Source organism: Filicampus tigris, chromosome 4 (assembly GCF_054856515.1).
Source record: "Filicampus tigris isolate MCC_2025a chromosome 4, RoL_Ftig_1.0, whole genome shotgun sequence".
NCBI lineage: Eukaryota > Metazoa > Chordata > Actinopteri > Syngnathiformes > Syngnathidae > Filicampus > Filicampus tigris.
Genome location: NC_141220.1, coordinates 27,550,244 through 27,569,484, shown reverse-complemented (window position 1 = coordinate 27,569,484; position 19,241 = coordinate 27,550,244). Strand labels below are relative to the sequence as shown.

The 19,241-nt window shown below is 42.6% G+C and overlaps 1 protein-coding gene across 3 annotated transcripts; it reads right to left on the bottom strand.

Annotated features, from left to right (window-relative positions):
* Nucleotides 1-40: 40 nt before the first annotated feature.
* ptpn9a (protein tyrosine phosphatase non-receptor type 9a) lies at nucleotides 41-18,431 on the bottom strand. 3 transcript variants are annotated; one of them, XM_086029662.1, is made up of 14 exons: nucleotides 18,001-18,431; nucleotides 8,652-8,795; nucleotides 8,477-8,566; nucleotides 6,869-6,993; nucleotides 6,443-6,548; nucleotides 6,245-6,355; nucleotides 5,335-5,651; nucleotides 4,928-5,015; nucleotides 4,783-4,852; nucleotides 4,152-4,230; nucleotides 3,868-4,018; nucleotides 3,572-3,779; nucleotides 2,622-2,818; nucleotides 41-1,658 (listed from the first exon to the last, which is right to left on the bottom strand). In XM_086029662.1, the coding sequence occupies exons 1-13, from the start codon at nucleotides 18,031-18,033 to the stop codon at nucleotides 2,628-2,630; spliced, it is 1,713 nt and encodes a 570-aa protein (XP_085885788.1). In that variant the 5' UTR covers nucleotides 18,034-18,431; the 3' UTR covers nucleotides 41-1,658; nucleotides 2,622-2,627. The 3 variants fall into 3 exon arrangements, with proteins under 3 accessions (XP_085885788.1, XP_085885787.1, XP_085885786.1); XM_086029661.1 differs by having other exon boundaries at nucleotides 41-2,818; nucleotides 18,001-18,156; nucleotides 18,265-18,430; XM_086029660.1 differs by having other exon boundaries at nucleotides 41-2,818; nucleotides 18,001-18,430.
* Nucleotides 18,432-19,241: the final 810 nt, after the last annotated feature.

The following is a 19,241-nucleotide window of genomic DNA, read 5'->3' as shown; positions in this document are numbered from 1 at the left end:
GCTGTTATACTTCAAGAACGATAGAAACAAACAAAACACATTGACATGGTTTGTATTTATTACAGTATAGCTTGATTCAGTATTCACAAGAATGATAAAGTACAGTAATAGGTTATAACAAAACAAATATAAAATCAATGTAGATAAACTGTATATATCGTGTATGAAAACAGCCGTTGAATAGCATAGAAAAATAAAAATAGGCCACATGTCGGCTTTGGAAGAAGAAAAAAAATATATATATATGACGACGGAAAATGCTTCACTACAAGTAAATTCAATATGAATTCTGTAGTTAACATAAAAAAAAACCAAAACAAAACATTTCTTGACCCTACAAGGACATGGTGCATGACACACATACAGTAATACAGTATACTCTGATATTATACATACTTATATACTTTCAAACAATGTGGCCAGATGAAAGCACACATTTTACAACCACAGTCTGGAACTTAAAAGCGACGCATACGTGGATTTAAAATAGGTCTCACACATCACTTGGGACTTATGGTAGGCACACGTGTGCATTCGGGAGGTCAATACATGTTCGTATTTATATTATCTCTACATACATCATTGCTGACATTTCCAAGTATATTGGGGCTCTCAGTGAAAAGTGCTAAGACATATGACGTGCGTGTGTGTGTGTGTGTGTGTGACGGAGAATTATTAGGGCCACACTGAAGTTGCTAAAAATGACTATTGGAAAAGAAAAAAAAAAACAACAACCAAAAACGTGTCAAGTTTTGATATTAGGAGAACATTTCTGTTGTAGTTTTCAGAGAACAATTTTGAGACTTTTGAGAAATTTGAAGTTAAAATAACACAATGAAAAAAAAATCCTAATTCATGACATTAAAATCGTGTCAAAGTGTTTTGACGAGAAGTGAGATTAAATATTAGGAGGAACAAATCTTAAAGTGGAAGTCAACCCCAACTTTTATTTACAGTAATATGTTGTACGCACACCACTAGTCTAAACCTGGCATTTTGATTACAATTGCGTTTGTGGAATATTGAGTTGAGAAGCAAAATACACTCGTCTTTAGTCATCTCAGGAGGCAGCCATCAGAGCTGGGCATTTGACTAAAAATTGAGCATCCGTGATTCGTCATCCGTCTGCAGCGTGGGTAGTGCCCTTACGTCGACCGTCATTTGCCTTTTTTCTGGGGGGGGGTAATAGTACACGCCTATGGGCCGGTCCGCCTCTGATTTTAAATGGGATTCCGTCAGCGACTCCGACTGCAAACTTCAATAGTAATATCGAAGTTCATAAGTTTATTATAATAACACACATTTATGAGTAAATTACTGTGTGAGGTATTTTTTGGCATGAAGTTGTACTATTTCAAAGAAAAAAACAAAACATTTTTCAGTAACTTTGGTCATGAGAACAATACAAATGTCCCCTCCAACTCTTAGTAAAGATATCCTCACCACGCAATTGTGTTCTTTTCAGTGTGGTCCTAATATTTTTTTGTATGCGTGTACGGGGAAAATATTGCACCACTCATGAGGTCTCATCTGACGAATGAACAGAGCTTCACTGGTCACAAACACTTGGAATGTCCTTTTTCAAGGAGGGACTGGGCGGCATGCACGCACGTACCGGCTACTCTGACATCCAACTTGTGCTAAATACCAACTTGGACCTGTGGGTGTAAAAAAAAAAAAAAAAAAAAAAAAAAGAGCAACTTGGCGGTTTCCCCTTTAGGAAAATTGTGCATCTATTAAAGGAATATTTCACCCTAAAATAAAAAAAAAATGCCACACAAATACAGGTATTTTTCTTTTTTAAAAGCCTATTTGAGAGTCAATATTTACAACCTCCTTTTCACCTATTTTCAGATATTTGCTATAAAAAAAAAAACTCGCCTACAAGCGTCTGCATATTTTTGTGCTCTCTGCAACACCCTGAGAGGCTACAAGATGTTGCCAAAGCCTAATAGGAAAGTAGTAATCAGTGTCAAGGAAGTATGTTCAAGTGACACATCTGCACTGAGAGATTGACATCTTTGCATGTAAAGGAGGGGGCCAAGTTTAAGCAGGGTTGTTAGCGGAGAGTCTACACTGGTGTGTGTGTAAGCTATTTATTTTTAAAATCGAGTAAAGTTGTAAGAAGAGTACGAAATTGAAATGGTTTCAGGATCATAGTTTGTGGCCTATTAATAATTTCAAGTATTATAAGTTGATACCTATCACCGACAAATAGCGGGGGTTTGCTGTGCAGGTAGTTGAAATGATTAAAAAAAAAAAAAAAAAAAGAAATTGCTTTTGATCATGCATGTTTTTCCAAATAGTGGTGTTTGGGTAGAAAAGGTTATTAGCAAAAAAAACAAACAAAAACAAAACAAAAAACAGCTGAGGTTTACATTTTTTTTTTTCTATTTACTGCTTGGGCTGCCATGCAATGAGACCGTGAAACCATTCACCCTTTTTTGCTGGACTACACACACAAACAAACCAAATAAACACACACACACACACACGCACACATGCTGGCGAATGGTCACCGGAAAGAAAAGGACAGCATTTGCCAAGACGTGTGTCTTGGGGCGAACAGCAGAATTTTGCGGGTGGGTGTATTATGGAGGGGAAGGAGGTGCGGAACGAACCGGAGCTCACTGATTGGCCGGGAGCAGGCCTTGCCTTTGGGCGTGCTCCAAAATGGCGTTGTAGCAGAAGTAGTACTGGTCCGGGGTTTGGATGCTGAAGGCCCTCTGCGTTCTCATGCGTCGCACCGTCTGACACACGTTCAGCGAGCCCATGTCTTGTAGCTGCGACAGACAGATGTCCAAGGCACAGAAGGTACCTGAAAATTTGAAAAGAAAAAAAGGAATGCTGTTCAATTTATGAACGAGTGGTTGGCAAGTCTACCTTTCAGTTCTGACATTCTGATTTACAATCTTGTCTCTGGCCTTCCTGTATGGAGTTTGTGCGCACTTCAGGTGCAATTTTATTTATCTTTTTAAATATCATATAGCTTTTTATGCTTTGACTTAAAAGCCCAAATTTGAGATACAAGCGCTCTAAGGGGACAGATAATTCAACTCAATAAATAGAATGAGCATCGTGATGTCAGAGCTAGGGCACGGTAGAGGCCAATTCCCATATTTAAAAAAAAAACAACAACACTGATAACCGATTAAACCGTCGATCAAAAAATATATAATGAATACAATCATTTTTTTTTCCCCGATACTATTTTTTTTTGGGGGGGGGGACGGGTGTTTAAGTGTCTGTCTTAAGTTGTAATGTGGACAAAAATCAATCGACAAAAATCAGCCGATTTTTGCAGACTGTTCTTTTATTTCTTTTTGAACCACAGCTAATATCGGCTCCTAAAGATGCTGTAAAATGAATTTAGAGATTTGTTTCTCCATACATGTGCAGCATCTGAGAATTTTGTCATAGTCAATTGTGGAGATTGACAATAAAAGCGTTTTGGACCAATTCTTTTATTTTCCCCATTTACTGTATCGCGACTCACACTCTGCCGCTGTTACGGCTCTGACACTACCACCCAAGCCAGAAATTGTCCACGCCAGCGCCGAGACCTCCTCACCTGTCCTCCCAATGCCCGCGCTACAGTGGACCACCATGGGGGGTCCCTGCAGGTGTCCCGTCCACTGAGGTCCCAAAGCCTTGATCATATTCCACTGCTCTCTCTTCACGGCTGCCAGGAAGTCGATGAGAGTCACCGCCGAGGTGGGGACGCCGTAGTCGGGCCAGCTGAGGTACTGGAAATGACTGACTTGCCTCTGTTCGCACGTCTGTTTGGACCGACGGGACATCTTAGCTACATCCGTCAAACGTCACAATTCAAGCGTGCGCACGTTGGAAAAGGTCTTGCGCTCTTACCTCTGTGTTGTGCAGCTCGAGGGTGGTGTGGTTGCAGTGGGTGTGGTGGTCCACCCTTTGATTCACCACTGCTATGTGGCCGTAGACCTCCTGCCCACCTTCGTCCAGAGGCCAGTACTGTCCACACTTCCTTCGACTGCCCTCCTCCGTCCTGCAACCGTGAGAAATGTTACGGATTTTTTTCCGGGAGCAGTAGGTACCATCCCACGAGCTTGGCAACCCAAAAGTGGTCCAACTTGGGAGTGAAACCAAAACCTGCCAGAATTTAAAAAAAATACAATTACCTGGTTGTCATGACGATCACAAGCACATTTTGTTCCCAAACCATTCTCCAAAAGTCCCCGTAGGTCTTTTCCAGTGGACCTACAGAGCGCGACAAGCAATATTGATATCACTTCACGCAAGTAAGCTCATTGGAAGGAGCACGTCACAAGCACAATGTTTTCTACTAAACCCTAATTCAATCACGTTTCAACTTTTACTTACACAGCACTTTTAATACACAGAAATGCAACTCAAATAGCCATGCAATAAAAACATTCAAAATACAACATAAGGAGACCCTGATTAAAAATAAATAAATTTAAAAAAAATATTGCAATGCCCAAATAGTCACTATTACATTACAAATTGGTGTACCGCACAGGTCGATTCTTGGTACACGTGCATTTTTGATAAACAGAGGTTTTGCAGCTAACATAGTCACTGATCTGCAGTTACACAATGTGTAATTAGTATTAGTGGTGAGTGTTATTTTACATTTTAAGCATACTCCAAACATACTGGTTACCATTAATTCATAAGAAATATTCTGAAGCATATTTGAATGAACTCAATGAAACTGTAGATACTTAAAAAGACACCACAATATTGATACAGCAGATGGAGTAAATATGCATTTTACAGTCACCGCACCTTGAGTACCGATATACGCGTTCTTCTGTTTATAGCCATCCATGAAGCTGGCGTTGATGTAGTCGGACCTCTGTTGGGACACGATTCTCAATTAAGGACTTTAGTGACAGTGTTGCGCTCAAGTCAAGTCGGCCCGGTGCCTAACCTCATTCCTTCTGGGTTTCAGGCAGACTCTTGTTTGATCAAGACATAGAACGTCTCCATATCGGTTCCTCTCCAGATTGTAGACTGCTCTGTAATTAAAAAAAAAAATAAATAAATAAATTATATATATATATATATATAGAGATATATAGATAGATAGATATAGAGATAGATATAGAGATAGATATAGAGATAGATATAGAGATAGATATAGAGATAGATATAGAGATAGAGATAGAGATAGAGATAGAGAGAGAGAGAGAGAGAGAGAGAGAGAGATAGATAGATAGATAGATAGATAGATAGATAGATAGATAGATGTCTCAATCAATCAGCATAGACTCCAAAGTTCAACCAATGTTTTTCAGGGAAAAATAAAGTGACTGATCAACATTTTAATGAGCTTACTGTGCACAGTGGAAGGTTCCGGGCGGCGCTTCTTTCCGGAGCTCCTCGTACTCCAAGTGGATGCCGGAGCGTTGAAGCTTGCCGAGGTGCGTCAGCAGCTCCTGCGGGCGCATGGATTCGGGTCCCGGGATGTGAATGGAAGAGTCCTCCAGGGGAATGCCCACCAGCTCATCCACGGGGTCCACGCGGCCGTTCTGGCCCGCCAGGAGCTGCTGGTTCCAGCTGAAGGCGTCCAGGGGAAGCAAGCCGCCCAGGTGCTGGGGAAGGCAGTCTCTGGGGAGGTGCTGGCGCAGCTCGGCCATTTTCACCATTTGGACCTGGAGGTACGTTTGAACAAGCCGGGCTAAGTCAAGGAGTCAGCAAAGGACAAAAGTTGGTCCCGTATTTCTTAGAATTGTTTCTGTCCTGTTAAAAGCACACATGTTCATTTTATTATTTTGATGTTAATGGGGTTTCCGCATTACAGACATCCCATTAATGTGAACACAAAATTGGACCTACGAAAGAGTGGTGCCTTCCGTGGACCAATTAATTGCGGTTAAGTTGGCAAAAGCAGCTGTCTCCAACCTTTTTTTTTTTTTTTTTTCCCCCCCTCACCATGGAACAATTTCACGTGATGCCATATTCTGACAGACTGCAAATGGAAGCAAGGCATTCAATGTTTTTTTGGGGGGGTAGCCTTGCATGGTTACTTTTGTTCCTACTGTGTTGCCTGACCGAGGGGTGTGGCCTAGTGAGTGATGTCAGGAGCCAAGTTGTGGCTTACAGCAGCTCCTTGTGAGTGCTCTGATTCTGTATTTGAGGCATACCTCAATCTGTAGTCAAATTAAAAAAAAAAAAAAAAAAAAAAAAAAAAAAACCACCGGCCCAGGAGGCGGGCGACAAAACAGGAAGCTTTCCCGTCGCTTACCCGCTCCCGAAGTTTCTCCTTCAGCAGCAGACTGAGCAAGTTGTAGGGCACGCGAAACCACACAGGGGCCCCGACAATCAACACCTTCTTCAGCCTGGCGGGGAACGCCCCCTAATAGTGCGAGAGACAGCAGCGGTGGGAATCCAGACTTTGATCTTTAAATCAGTACGTTGGTAAAGGGAACCATAAAAGGTCAACCTTGAGTAAGTTGAGAATCTTCTTGCTCAGGTCCAGCTCGAAGTTTGTGTAATTGGAACCGGCCATGTCGTATATGAACACCAAGCCGTTCCTCTGGGTCTCAAAGCTGTTGATGACAAATGCATTTGGATCACAAATACTAATACGCCTAACAATATGTTTTTGGCAGCGGTTCACTTTTTTTTGCCGGCCTAAACAGTACCAGAAGCACCGACCTATTATGTTTCTTCCGTGAAATTGCATCGGCTTATTCCCAACAGTCTATTCCCTTCATTTTAATTGCATTTCTTTTGGCTGCGCTGCTTCCGGTATGTGCACGTGCTCATTTTTTTTTTTTTTTTGCCCAATCAGTTGTCTCCACCGAAGTCCCAGGTAGCAAATGCGCGGCCCGCTACTGCTTTTTGGGGAGCGAGTCGGGACGCTCACCTCTCCACGGCGCGATCCAGGAGGTAGAAGAGCGCCTGCAGAACGACGTGATTGCCCGTCTTGTTTGGGTGGTGAAGTTTGGCAGTGTACAAGGCGATGGAGGCTCCCGACGGATCCCGTGCACTCTGTAAAAGCACAAAAAGCACATTTTTGTATCACATTTCACGGTCATCTGCATCCAACTGCCACAAACAGGATCTGTTTCCTTGTACTTGTTTGTCAAGGAAGAGCCACTATTCTTAACACTTCCTGATTGAAGTGCAATCCAAATGCGTCAATTTAAAAAATGACCACAAGGGGGCACTCGAATTTACCAATTGGATTTTTTTTTTTTTTTTGGTCCATGGCAGGAGGAGCAACTCTGGATTCAGTAAATGACGCCGGGGAGGAAGACAATTTAACAGCAGCCAATACAGGAATACGGCTAAAAATACTGCAGACAGGATATGAACGACGTGTGTAGCATCCACGTCAATCGGCCGCATCAGCAGGGAAGCGGGAGTCTTTTACGAGCGGGATTTGTATTACAAAAGGCTAAATATATCTTAATGTGGTCATTCAAGTTCATTTGGAAACATTTTATTCCAAATTAGAACATGCCCCTACCCGTAAAGGTTGTACAGTCATATCTCAAATTTGCCAGGTGAAGAGCTAATTAAACACAAATACCATAGTTCCACAAAAAGCGCCATGGGGCATTACTTTGCTCAACTGCGGTGAGGGTGGAGATGGCCTTTATTTGTGCAAATGAATTTTGAGAAAACATGAACAGTGACTGAGCCCTGCCACGAGCAGTGAAAAACCAAGAGCAAACCACCTATAGTTTAAACCATAAATATACGACGAACTATGACCCCCCCCAAAACCTTATGATTTGAAAACTCTTGTCAAGATACCATTACTTTCTTTACACCAATTACTAATTTCCTATTAGTCAGGCTCGCTTGTTTTCTGAAGCTCAGCTATGGTTGGTCGTTACCTGAGCCCTGAGCAACTGTGATGTCATTTTCAGTGGACAGAAGTGACAAAATGGCCGCCCCCTGAAATGGCCAAAAAGGGGGTGGATTTTGCTGCTTAACTCATATTCCACAAACACAATATTAATCAGAATGGCGTGTTTCAACTAGTGGGCCTGCATAGAACATATTCTTGAAAAAATATGTTTTTGACGCCTTTTGATTTTCAACTCCACTCACACTTGACAGAAATTCCACCCATTTTTGTCCATCTCGTGGCGGCCATTTTGCCACAGTTGCCGATCAATCATGGCTCAACTTCAGAAAACAGGTGAGCTGTGATTGGTTATCACCCGAGCAACTGTGACATCATTTTCAGTCGACACAAGTGAAAATGGCCGCTTGAGATGGCTAAAAACGAGTGAATTTTGCTGCTTAAGTTGTATTCCACAAACACAATATCAATCAGAATATCAAGTTTGGACTAGTGAGGCCGCATAGAACATATTATTGCCAAGATATTTTGCAGGTTGACTTCCCCCTTTGAGGAATTCTCCACACTTCAGCAAGTGTTGAAGTTGAAGTGCTGTTTTGTGACCGGGTTCAAATGGGTTATCAACGTCCATGCGCGAACAATGGCACATGAACTTACCAGCACTGTGAACTTTCCGCTGAGCAGCTCGGAGCGCAGAGGCTCTTCCTGAGGCTGAAGTCTGACGATTCCTTCTTTGAGACGCGTTTCCTGGAGAGAGCGGCGGGACCAGTCAGGTTGCGCAAGCGCAACGCGCGTGGCACAAGGCAGCCACAAAAACGGCAACCTTGCCTACCCTGTAACTGTGGAACAGTTGGATGGCTCGGAGCACGTCGAACTTGCGCGCCATGAGGAACTTGACGGCCAGTTCCCTGGAGAGCGGCGAGACTCCATGCTGACTGGTCCACTGGGTGATTTCTTCCAGGAACTGTCTGATGGCCTGAAAGAGATGCCGCAAACGTCACACTCACCAGAACCGCAAAAAATACCGTAGCAGAAAAGCCAGATATGATGCAAAAGGGGGTTGTAATTGCATACAGATGCCACAAGATGGCGACGAAATGGAGAGAAGCACACCATTCGTCTAGCATGGACACAATTGTGAATTTATGTTACATAAACGACTGTATTCAGTAGTTGAATTATTACAATTATAACAATCAAACCACCTACACGTGAGGGCTCATCAATAGTCTTAGCTACTAGGGCTGCACAATAGATTTGAAAAAATATCGATGTCGCAATATTGACTCATTCAATAGGCATATTGCAAAAACATGCAATACCGTAATTTTCTTATGGAATTGTTTGCTTTTATCCGAATTTGACCAGTCAGATGGAAACTTCAAGTGGAAATCAACCCAAACATATATTTTTTTCAAGAATATTGTCAATGCAAGCCCACTAATTGAAACACAACATTCTGATGAATATTGTGTTTGTGGAATAAAACTTAATCCACCCGTTTTTAGCCATCTCAGGGGGCGGCCATTTTGTCACTTCTGTCGACTAAAAATCACATCACAGGCCATCAGGGCTCAGATAACGACTGCTCACAGCTCACCTGTTTTCCGAAGCTGAGGTATGATTGGTCGTTACTCGAGCCCTGAGGGGGTGTGATGTCATTTTCAGCCGACAGAAGTGACAAAATGGCCGCCCCATGAGATGGCTAAAAACGTGTGGATTTTGTTGCCCAACTCATATTCCACAAACGCAATATTAATCAGAATACTGTGTTTCAACTAGTGGGCCTGCATTGAACATATTGTTGGAAAAAAAAATAACGTTTGGGTTGACTTCCATTTTAAATGTGCTTCGCCACCCAATAGTTGATTTTCTCAGGTAATTACAATTAATTAGCTAAGAATTAATTGAGCTCGTTCATATTTCTGCATGAAATAAAAGTATTTCTTTCGTTAGATAATAAAAATGTCATTTTCTTAGGATCATAATAAATATCGCAATAATATCGATAGCTATGTCCAACAACCATATTGCGTGTTTTTCCAATATCATGCAGCACTATTCGCTACCAAACTAGCCTAGCTAACGCTAACTGTTGCGACACATAGGCAAAAACGTACATTCACTCAAATTTTACACAAACCATATTATTTCATTTCACAACCCTTTAGGAGGGAGCTGCTCCCTCCCCTTCCATCATCATCATCATCAGGCACCAAAGTGCGCCGCGCTAGCTTATAAAAGAGCTTCCGCCAGCTGTGTTGGGAGATGCTAATGAGCTTCTTGTGGAATCTGGCAGCAACCACAGAAAAGAACCCAAGAGAGCAGGAAAAAAGGCCCCTGATGGTTTACAAGTAAAGAAATCTCTCCTAGCACTAAAACAATCGTTGGGGGGGGGGGGGGGGGGGGGCGGGGCGGGGCATGTGAAAGTTTTTGTGCAAGTCGCAGTCAGGAAAATGGCAAAGGATTTCTGTGGATCACAAACATGGTCAAAAGGCCTCACCCTATCTGCAGTTGAGTAAGTAAATGTGGGCAGCCAATCAAACCAGACCACCGACAATACAAAGTAACTCCAATCGACTTAGAAAAAAAAGTCTCATCGACAAGTATTTGGCTAGCAGTCTCATAGAGGTGTGTGAGTGGGGGTCTTCCCGTGCTCCTCCACTCCTAGTCGTCGCCATCTCGGCAGCCCGCGACAACGCCGCCTTCTGCTTTTTGTGGTCAGGCGGGACCCGCAAGCGTGCGGGGGGGTGTGGGTGGGGGGTGTATCGGGGGGCAGGAAGTCCACTTATGGGATTCTCTTTAGGAGCACAAAACGCTCAGTGAGGGGCGGCGAGGCCTGAAGACAGGATGCCACTGTGTCTGCTCTTCCCTCTCTCGAGGAAAGACGCCGAGGCATAAAGCCGCCGCTCTGTTCTCAGAGCCTTAACATGCAGCGCATGAGGCAGCAGTGCACCTGACACTTGGAGCCACCGGACACTCCATTAGGTACACCTAAGCTCCAAACTCCAAACTGTCGCCGACCTAAATCAACCATACAGGGAAGCGCTTTCACAGTCATACAAGAGTACGTTGAAAGGGATGGGAGGATATTTACCTCCTTACACAATCCGTTCCAAGTCTCACATTCCACATTTCAACAATCCAACCGCAATTTCGGGTCATCTCTTTGTTGTTCGCACGCAAGTTTTCAGAAATTGCACTGTAGTTGTAAATATTTGTACTCTATGAAACATTTCGAGGCCATATACACACACAAAAAAAAAAAAAAAAAACATCAAATGAAAAACAGCAAGTACCACAGTAATAAATTAGTTTATTGTGTGTCTTGAGTTGCGCTGCGCGATTCATCAATTTGATTGCCAAATCCGGTTTGTGAAGTTCAAAGCGTGTTCCCGCTGATGAGCGCAGCTTACACTAACAACACGGCTGCGAAGAGAGACGAGCGAGTTGACAAATGCAATGTTGCCAGATTAGCGATTTTTCCGAGGCTGCTAGTGGCTATTTGTCAAAAAAGTGACTCACGGCCAATTCCTGCAAGGAAAGGGGGCAACATGAGCGGAATCGTTTTTACGTCGCGTTCCGGATAGCAATAAAAGGAGCAATCAGGGAGTCATTTGTGCTGAAATTGATTCAAATACAAACATCCAGTAGGGCTGCACGATATTAGAAAAACATGCGATATAAATGTTGATGATAGCAATATATCGATATTATTGCGATATTTAACGTGTACAACAAAGAAATGACATTTTTATTATTTAATGAAAGAAATACATTTTTTCATGCTGCAAAATAAGCATGTTCAATGTGTTCTTAGCTAATTAATTGTAGTTCAAATGCAGTGTGCATTTAAAAAAATACATTATATATATATATATATATATATATATATATATATATAAAATCGCATATGCAATATCGCAAAGACATACATGAATTAATATATATATATATATATTCATGTCTTTGCGATATTGCATATCGTCGCTGTTCTGTGGAAAAACACTTATCGCCAATTTTGGAAACTTTTTTAATTTTCACTTTAATGTGATGTCTGTAATGCGGAAACATGATTCATGTAAAAATAAGAAAATGAAAAAAATGGAGATAAGTGTTTTTCACATGACAGCGACGATATGCCATTATATTCATGTCTTTGCGATATTGCATATGCCATTATCGCAATTGCATCGATATTGCATATGCTATTGTCGCAATATCGATATTTTTTCGATATATCGTGCGGCCCTAACATCCGGTATCTTTGGATAAGTGGAATCTCGTGTGGTTGTTTGGTCACACTGGGCAGGACAAGGCCGACTCTCAGCCGCGTTTTACATTCTTGACGGGGGGAAAAAGAAAAAAAAAAAAAAAAAAAATCGGTCTAAATGTTGAGCAGGAAGCTTGCGTCACCATTTCACATCCAACATGATCATTGATAGGCTTCAAGTCAAGTTCAGCCTCATAGATCTTTGCGCCAAAGACAACTTCCTGCCAGGTATGCTTCATGACTCCCAAGTTGCCCCCCCCCCCCCTCCCCACACACACACCCGCCGCCCCCCCCTCTTCGCCCACAGGCTGTGACCCCGACTTCCTGGAGGAGACGCTCTTGTTTCACTGGAGGGAGGCCTGTGGGATCCAATCCGCGGATCCGTTCTGGTGTGGCGCTGGCGCGCTAACAGCGGAGGAGGAGTCACTTATTTGTTTCCTTGAGGATGCATAAATATTTACCTGATTGCAGCAGATGTTTCCCCTTAACGTTCGTCCGTTTCGGACTATCAAGGTTTCAGTTTCCAGGGCCGCGGGTCCAACAAAAGCCACACGCTTTGGTGCGGACCACGTTTGGAAGAGCCATCTTTCAGCGGAAACCGACACCCACGTCATCCAATTATTTGATAGCGCAATGGCGTGTCGCAGTTGCGTCAATCACTGCGTTTCTGTAGTCCAGGTCTCTCACACTCAATTTATGCGGGAGTCAGGGCGCGTCATGTTTTTCACAAAAAAGCGAAAAGAAATCGGTGACCCGATCCTCTCCCTCATCTTTGCACACTCCTCGGCGTGTCTAGTTGAGTAATGACGTCTGATTTCTTGAGCATCGCAACTTCCTCGAGACATGTCACGGTGCCGCTGTGCTCAACAAAAAACGTTCTGTCTCCACTTTTTCCTTCAGATTGGCTGTTTTCTTCAGAGCAGGTTTTGAAAAAGACATGACTAGGAATGGATGACAGGAAATCGTTTTTTTTTTTTCCCCCCACTTGGCACTTCAGAATTACGTTTTCGTCCAACGCTGTCATGAGCCTAAGCTATGCTAGTGATTAAAACACACACACACACAAAACACCTAAGGCACCAACACCACATCAAACGTAAGGGCCGCACTAACATTGATGACAAGTATGGCAGCCACAAAATATCATGCGACATTTCCACGTATTTCTACCGTCGATAAAACGCATTCTATTCGTGTCACACACCACAGGAATAAAGCAGTCGGTTTCCTCCTCGCTCCACAAGTGTGCTTTTGAGCTGCAATTTGTGCGCCAGGCGTACGGACTTATACGCACGTATACAGTATGTGTGTCTACATACATACACGCCAGGGCTGCTCGATGATGAAAAAAATATTAATCATGATTTATTTTGGAAATAATTTAAATCACGATTATTCAAACGATCATTTACTTTTGGGCACAAGACTAAAACAATTGAAGTTATTTTCTATGCATTTTCTGCTTTTTTTTTTGTGTGCGTGTTCAAAAAAGTTGACATGTTTAAAACAACTGTATTTAAATGTGGACAGGATAATATTTTTCAAAAAATGTTTTATTGGGGATAGTCCAATTATCGACCGGGCTGATTATCGGCATTGATATTTGGCTTTTTGACGAATATCGGCCTTTTTTAAAACTCTGCTGGCCGATAATAAATCAATTTAAAACTGGAACTCAAAACAAGGATATGTGAAAGTTGAACATTTCTGTCATTTTGAAATGTTCATTTACTGTAGAAAACTACATGGAGCTATTGTTTAAGTTTTCCTTTTTAAGACATGCTGACAATCCTGGGTGCTCCCTGGAATTTTTGTTAGAATAGAGATGTATACTGTCAGAAATTTCTTGTAATAAAGATTTGAAAAAAAAAAAACATTATGCAAACCTGAAACATTTTTACATGCCCTTTATACACTGCAGATTTTCACCGATTGTGGGTGCGTCTGGAACGTATCCCCACAATAAATTGGGGTTCACTGCATCGAAAACAACCATTCACACTTCCACTCACAGCTATGGACAATTTACAGACCTCAATTAACATGCATGTTTTTAAGCTGCGGCAGGAGAACTGTGAGGTAGACCACTAGTTTCACCCTCTTCATGTGTTTTACAACCTAAGTAGCGTGCACATAAATCCAATTCAGCCAAGTCTCACCGTACAGGACCTTAAAAAGCATTTGTGTATGTTGTGTTTGGTAACACGGCTGCCGAAGAGTCAAATAGCGTCTGAGGCTCGCTTCCATTTGGGACGAGGCGGTCGATGCCCCAAAAACAGGAAGTCGATAACAACACTCGCGGCGCTCTCTTCCCACTTTTCTCTGCTTCCTGGGAGCAACATGCACCACACACACGTGCACTCTCCCACTAGCTCCGCCCCTCAAACAGTCTGGTGGAAATGCTTTTAACAGCTGCCTGAATGAAGTTTCACGATGTGTGTGTGTTCCCATGAGACACACTCAGCATAGTGCCCCCCCCAAACACACAGGAAATGAAGTAGCCAGATAGGCCTTCTTTCTACCGGCCGAACGATGATGCCGAGACGAGGAATCGCCAGGCGGAACCAACCCACCAAGAAAAACACGCTAACACAAACTGGGGACACGTGGCCACCAAGTGAGCGGTCCAGTCTAAATCCTGGCACGCTTACGGAAATAGCATGGCGATGCAGTGCAGGGCAGTGTTTTTACAAAGAAAGAAGCGCTGCATACTGCAAGTACACTTCAGCTGGAGTTGGGTACAAGTTTTTATTTCAATCCATTCCCCAGTTGGTGCCTAGCCCAGCTGACTTTGGGGCGAGGCGGTGTACACCCTGGGCAGGTTGGCAGCCAATCGTGGAGGGCACGTTCACACTCATCACAGCTACAGGCAATTTGGACATTTAACCTAAGAAGCAGGTCTTTGGAATGTGGGAGGAGGAAGCTACAGGGGAACTGTAGTTTCCGATATTTGGGGGCAGTGTTACGGTTAAAACTAGGTAGGAATGGGCGAGTATCTATACCAGGTATATCGGGTTAATATTGGCCTTATATTCGGTACTCTTGAAAGATTAGAAGATTAAAACAAAAACAAAAAAAAAACCTGACATCTAGTAAGTCTTCCTTGTGAGTGGTTGGTGCTACACTGCGGCCGTTTGACACGTCAGTGAAGCATCACATGCGACGGAAAGACAGAAAGGTCTGTGTTCACAATTATCCGTCATCGCGTTAATTGAAGTTTGATGTATCATAAATACTAGTGGCAAGGGATGGAATCAAATTCTGACGGCCGATAACCTTGAGCAAGTCCATATTATTCATTTCAGCCACTGGAGGCAACCTAACACTCATAGCTGGTTGCAAAGGTCCATTTTAAGACAGCTTCATATTAACATTACTTGGAATTTGTCTTAGAGCGCACACGTCCAAAGTGCGGCCCGGCCTTATTTACATATTTACAAGGAGACTGTTACTTACTTCCCAGTTTTTAAATCTAAACGTTCAGTGAACATTGAATTGCCAGATTGCCAGTGATATGTCATGTTTTCAAATGGACCAAAAGACATGTTTAAGAACCTTGAAATTGAAATTAAAAAAAGTCACAAACGAAAAGCAGATTTGTTTACTAAAGTGTGCTTGGATTTATTGGTGTTCCATGTAAAAACGAATGTCAGGCTAAATGGTCGCCCCCCCCCCACACACACACACACACACACGCTCACATTTTCACCTCACCAAATCTGGCCTTCTTTGCAGAACGATTGGACACCCCTGTCTTAGAGTGATGGGTAGTGCTCTTGCCAATGTAACATTGTATTGGAAATATTGTCTGAAATAACAGCCACTTGTTTTGCATATCCGCTCTACCTAGCAGCCCCCCCCCCCCCCCCCCGCCAAAAAAAAAAAAAAAAAAAAGCAATGTTTTCATCAAGCGGAAAAGCTGTCGAGCACACTGACTGTATATTGGGAGGGGTCATGTCACTTTACCTTCATTGATGATCCCCCCCCCCCAAAAAAAGCAGCCCATTTTGACCATTTTTTTCATTGTACAATACAGTGGTTAAACTTCCATTTGCATCCTCCTGCCAACTCTGATTGCTCCATTTGACAGGGCGTTTGCTTCATCATTTCGTGTGCGTTATTCATCTCAGCTAATTGGTCAAGTCACTGCAGCGTACACTCAGCCAGCATGCAATTATTTTGTACTGGGAACTCAACGCTGCAAGATATGATCAAAATATTAGGAGCAGCTCTCAGTACAAAGCAGTTCTACAATTACAACAATAAACAGCGTGTTTAATGGACAACTAAAAAAAATCCTTTCCAGCTCACCTGTGGCCCTCGTGGTGGACGTAGTCAAGAGTGTCAACTAATCAAGCTTGCGAATGGGAATGGTTTGTCTAGCTCGGTGTTTTGCGACCTTTAGTGAGCCAAGACTTCAATCAAAAGTATATACAGTACAATATTTGGTCAAGATAATACCAAAAAATAATGTTCAGACTTTTTTTGTCACGTCAGTAAATCGCAAGTAGGCGGGGATTTTTCGCAGATTCAGCAGGTTCGGTTCCGGAAAAAAACAAAAAAAAATCCGCATAAGGGTGAATTTGCGACTGTTGAACTGCGGATGTGTGAGGCCGGATTGCATACTGAAATAATGATGATGTTTAGAAGCAGTAAAAAGCATTCCATTGTTCTGCCTGTCACAATACGTTGCTGGCACAGATGTAACACCAAACATACATTACTTGTGGTAAATTAATTTAAGAAAAGTAATTTTCAGACCAAGTGAAATTGGGTAATTTCCTACAGCTCACCTGTTGATATCCCACAACACACTAATGTGCCAAGTAGTTAGGAATTGTTGGTCTAGGTGTACCTAATGCTTGGCCTGTAAGTGGGGGGGATTTGTCACTTCTGTCGACTGAATATGACATCACAGATGCTCAGATAATGACCAATCATGGCTCAGTTTCAGAAAACAGATGAGTCCTGAGCAATTTCGATGTCGTTTTCAGTCGACAAAAGTGACAAAATGGCCGCCCCCGGGGATGGCTAAAAACGGGTGGATTAACTCTTATTCCACAAACACAATATTTATCAGATTGCCTTGTTTCAACTAGTGGGCCTGCAAAGAACATATTTTTGAAAATAAAAAAAGTTTGGGTTGACTTCCTGTTTAAACAAAAAGCTGTGACGTAGCAGTTTCCCCAAAATATCCATTATATATAAACAATATATAATTGCCTGGTGGATTGGTTTTAGCATGTATAATACATTACAACTGAATCATTACAGAGGGACCCTGGCATAATTGCATTAGGTATGCATCCTTTGGATGAAAAAGTTTGGACATTAATGCTCTAAATTGTCCTTAGCTGTTAATGTGAGTGTGACTGGTGTTCTGCCGCTGTCTGCTGATAAATCCAGAGTGTACACCACATCTTGTTATAGAAAATAGATGCACGGATTTTTAGTGTCGGTCTTATGACACCCTTAATGAGCAATGCATAACACACGCAATTGTTTTTTGCTCGTAAAAGAAAAAAAGAAAGAAAAAAAACTCGTGCTTTTCAGTAACGCAATGCAATAATGATGCGTTTAAAGACCACGCCAAAAACGGGGGGAAACAGATTTCGTTCAAAGACAATTCTTGTCATAAAATGCGCACATTTTCCACAGCTGCTGTGCCCTCCACCCACTGGAGGGGGGCTTGGGGGTGGCTAATTCATATACGTGGAGAGACCAGGTGGGGTTATTGCTGGACACAGCGGCTCAAACACACATGGGGACTGTCGGTGATGCAATCATGCGCCACAAATCGATAACAGCAGTTCCGCTCGGCTTTCGGACAACATTTCAGTCCGCATTCAAGCACTGACACGTTCCCACTGCCTCGAATTGAATACGCAGGCACACACAAATGGCCTACCTGTTCTTCCTCGGCCGACAAAGTAGCTGCCATGGTACCAGCTCGGTCACCGCCACACCGGAGGAGAAGAGGGAGAAGGGGCAGGCTTCTGGGGGTCGTTGGCTGTTCGGTCCTGCTTTGCTTATTTTCCCAGGCTAATCAACTCGAATGTTCCATCTTAAAAAAAAAAAAAAAAACTAGTAAAAGACGACGCGAAAAAACAGTTCTTGTGTTGGTTTTCAGCAAGCTCACACACGCACACGAAATTAAATATAAAACAAAGACCGCTTATGGGGGTTCTGCAGCCTTCGGAACAGTCCCCTCCGCCAAGACCAGCCCAGCCCAGCCTTAGCCTAGCCTAGCTTTAGCCTAGCCGCGCGGATCACCGTCGACTTCTTGCAGCCATGAAGAATTTTTGTTTTGCCAGAGAGCCTTGAACGTCTCCTTTATGCTGCCTGCAATGAGGCCAGCTCGCCAGCCTCTTCCTGAGCGCGACTCTGCGTCCTGGCGGTCGTCACCGGAACTGCAACCACATTTAGCGTCACCACCCACTATGCATTCATTCATAAATACAGCAAAGCAAAAAGAGCAGTATTGAACATGAAAATATAGGAACATCCATATGTTGTAGGAATTATAGTTGTCCTGAGACGAAAATGCAACTGGTTGTGTAGTATAAAGTGACTCGTAAATACTTATTTAAATATATATATATATATATATATATATATACATATATATATATATATATACATATATATATATATATATATATATATATATATATAGTCACTTTATATATATATATAGTGGCCAAATAGCTTGATTGCACTTGAACTCACATCTACCAGCCTTTCTGATATGTCATGAATATCACTCACACACATTTCCCATATTTTTATTACATCATATTTTGGTGTCCAGCCTGTGAGGTCAAGTTCTGAGCAGGCTTTCGTTGCCTACGTGTGTGCGTGCGCGCATGAGAACGCGTGGGAGCGCTCTCAGTAAAGTACAAATGAGTGCAGCATTTCCTGGAAAGCGACTAGCGTTGCTGACTAATACCTGGATTCCTGCAGTAAAGCACATGCTGGGTCAGGCTTCTCAGAAAAGTGGTTCACAATAGATAATGTGGTCGATTTGTGTAAGATCGTATTCTTCTATACAGTGCAGCACCTCAAATCCCGACACTTTTCCGTTTCGTCACACATTAAACCACAAAGTAAATGATTGAATATGCTACTTGAACGTGAGAGAGCGAGCAC

What these genes read in the sequence shown, in the direction of transcription:
- ptpn9a (XM_086029662.1), bottom strand. Translation starts at nt 18,033, where the DNA reads ATGGCAGCTACTTTGTCGGCCGAGGAAGAACAG. An exon ending in AACTGTTCCACAGTTACAGG is followed by an intron (nt 8,567 to 8,651) that starts GTAGGCAAGGTT and finishes CGCTCTCTCCAG; the next exon opens with GAAACGCGTCTCAAAGAAGG. An exon ending in GCGGAAAGTTCACAGTGCTG is followed by an intron (nt 6,994 to 8,476) that starts GTAAGTTCATGT and finishes GTGCTTTTACAG; the next exon opens with AGTGCACGGGATCCGTCGGG.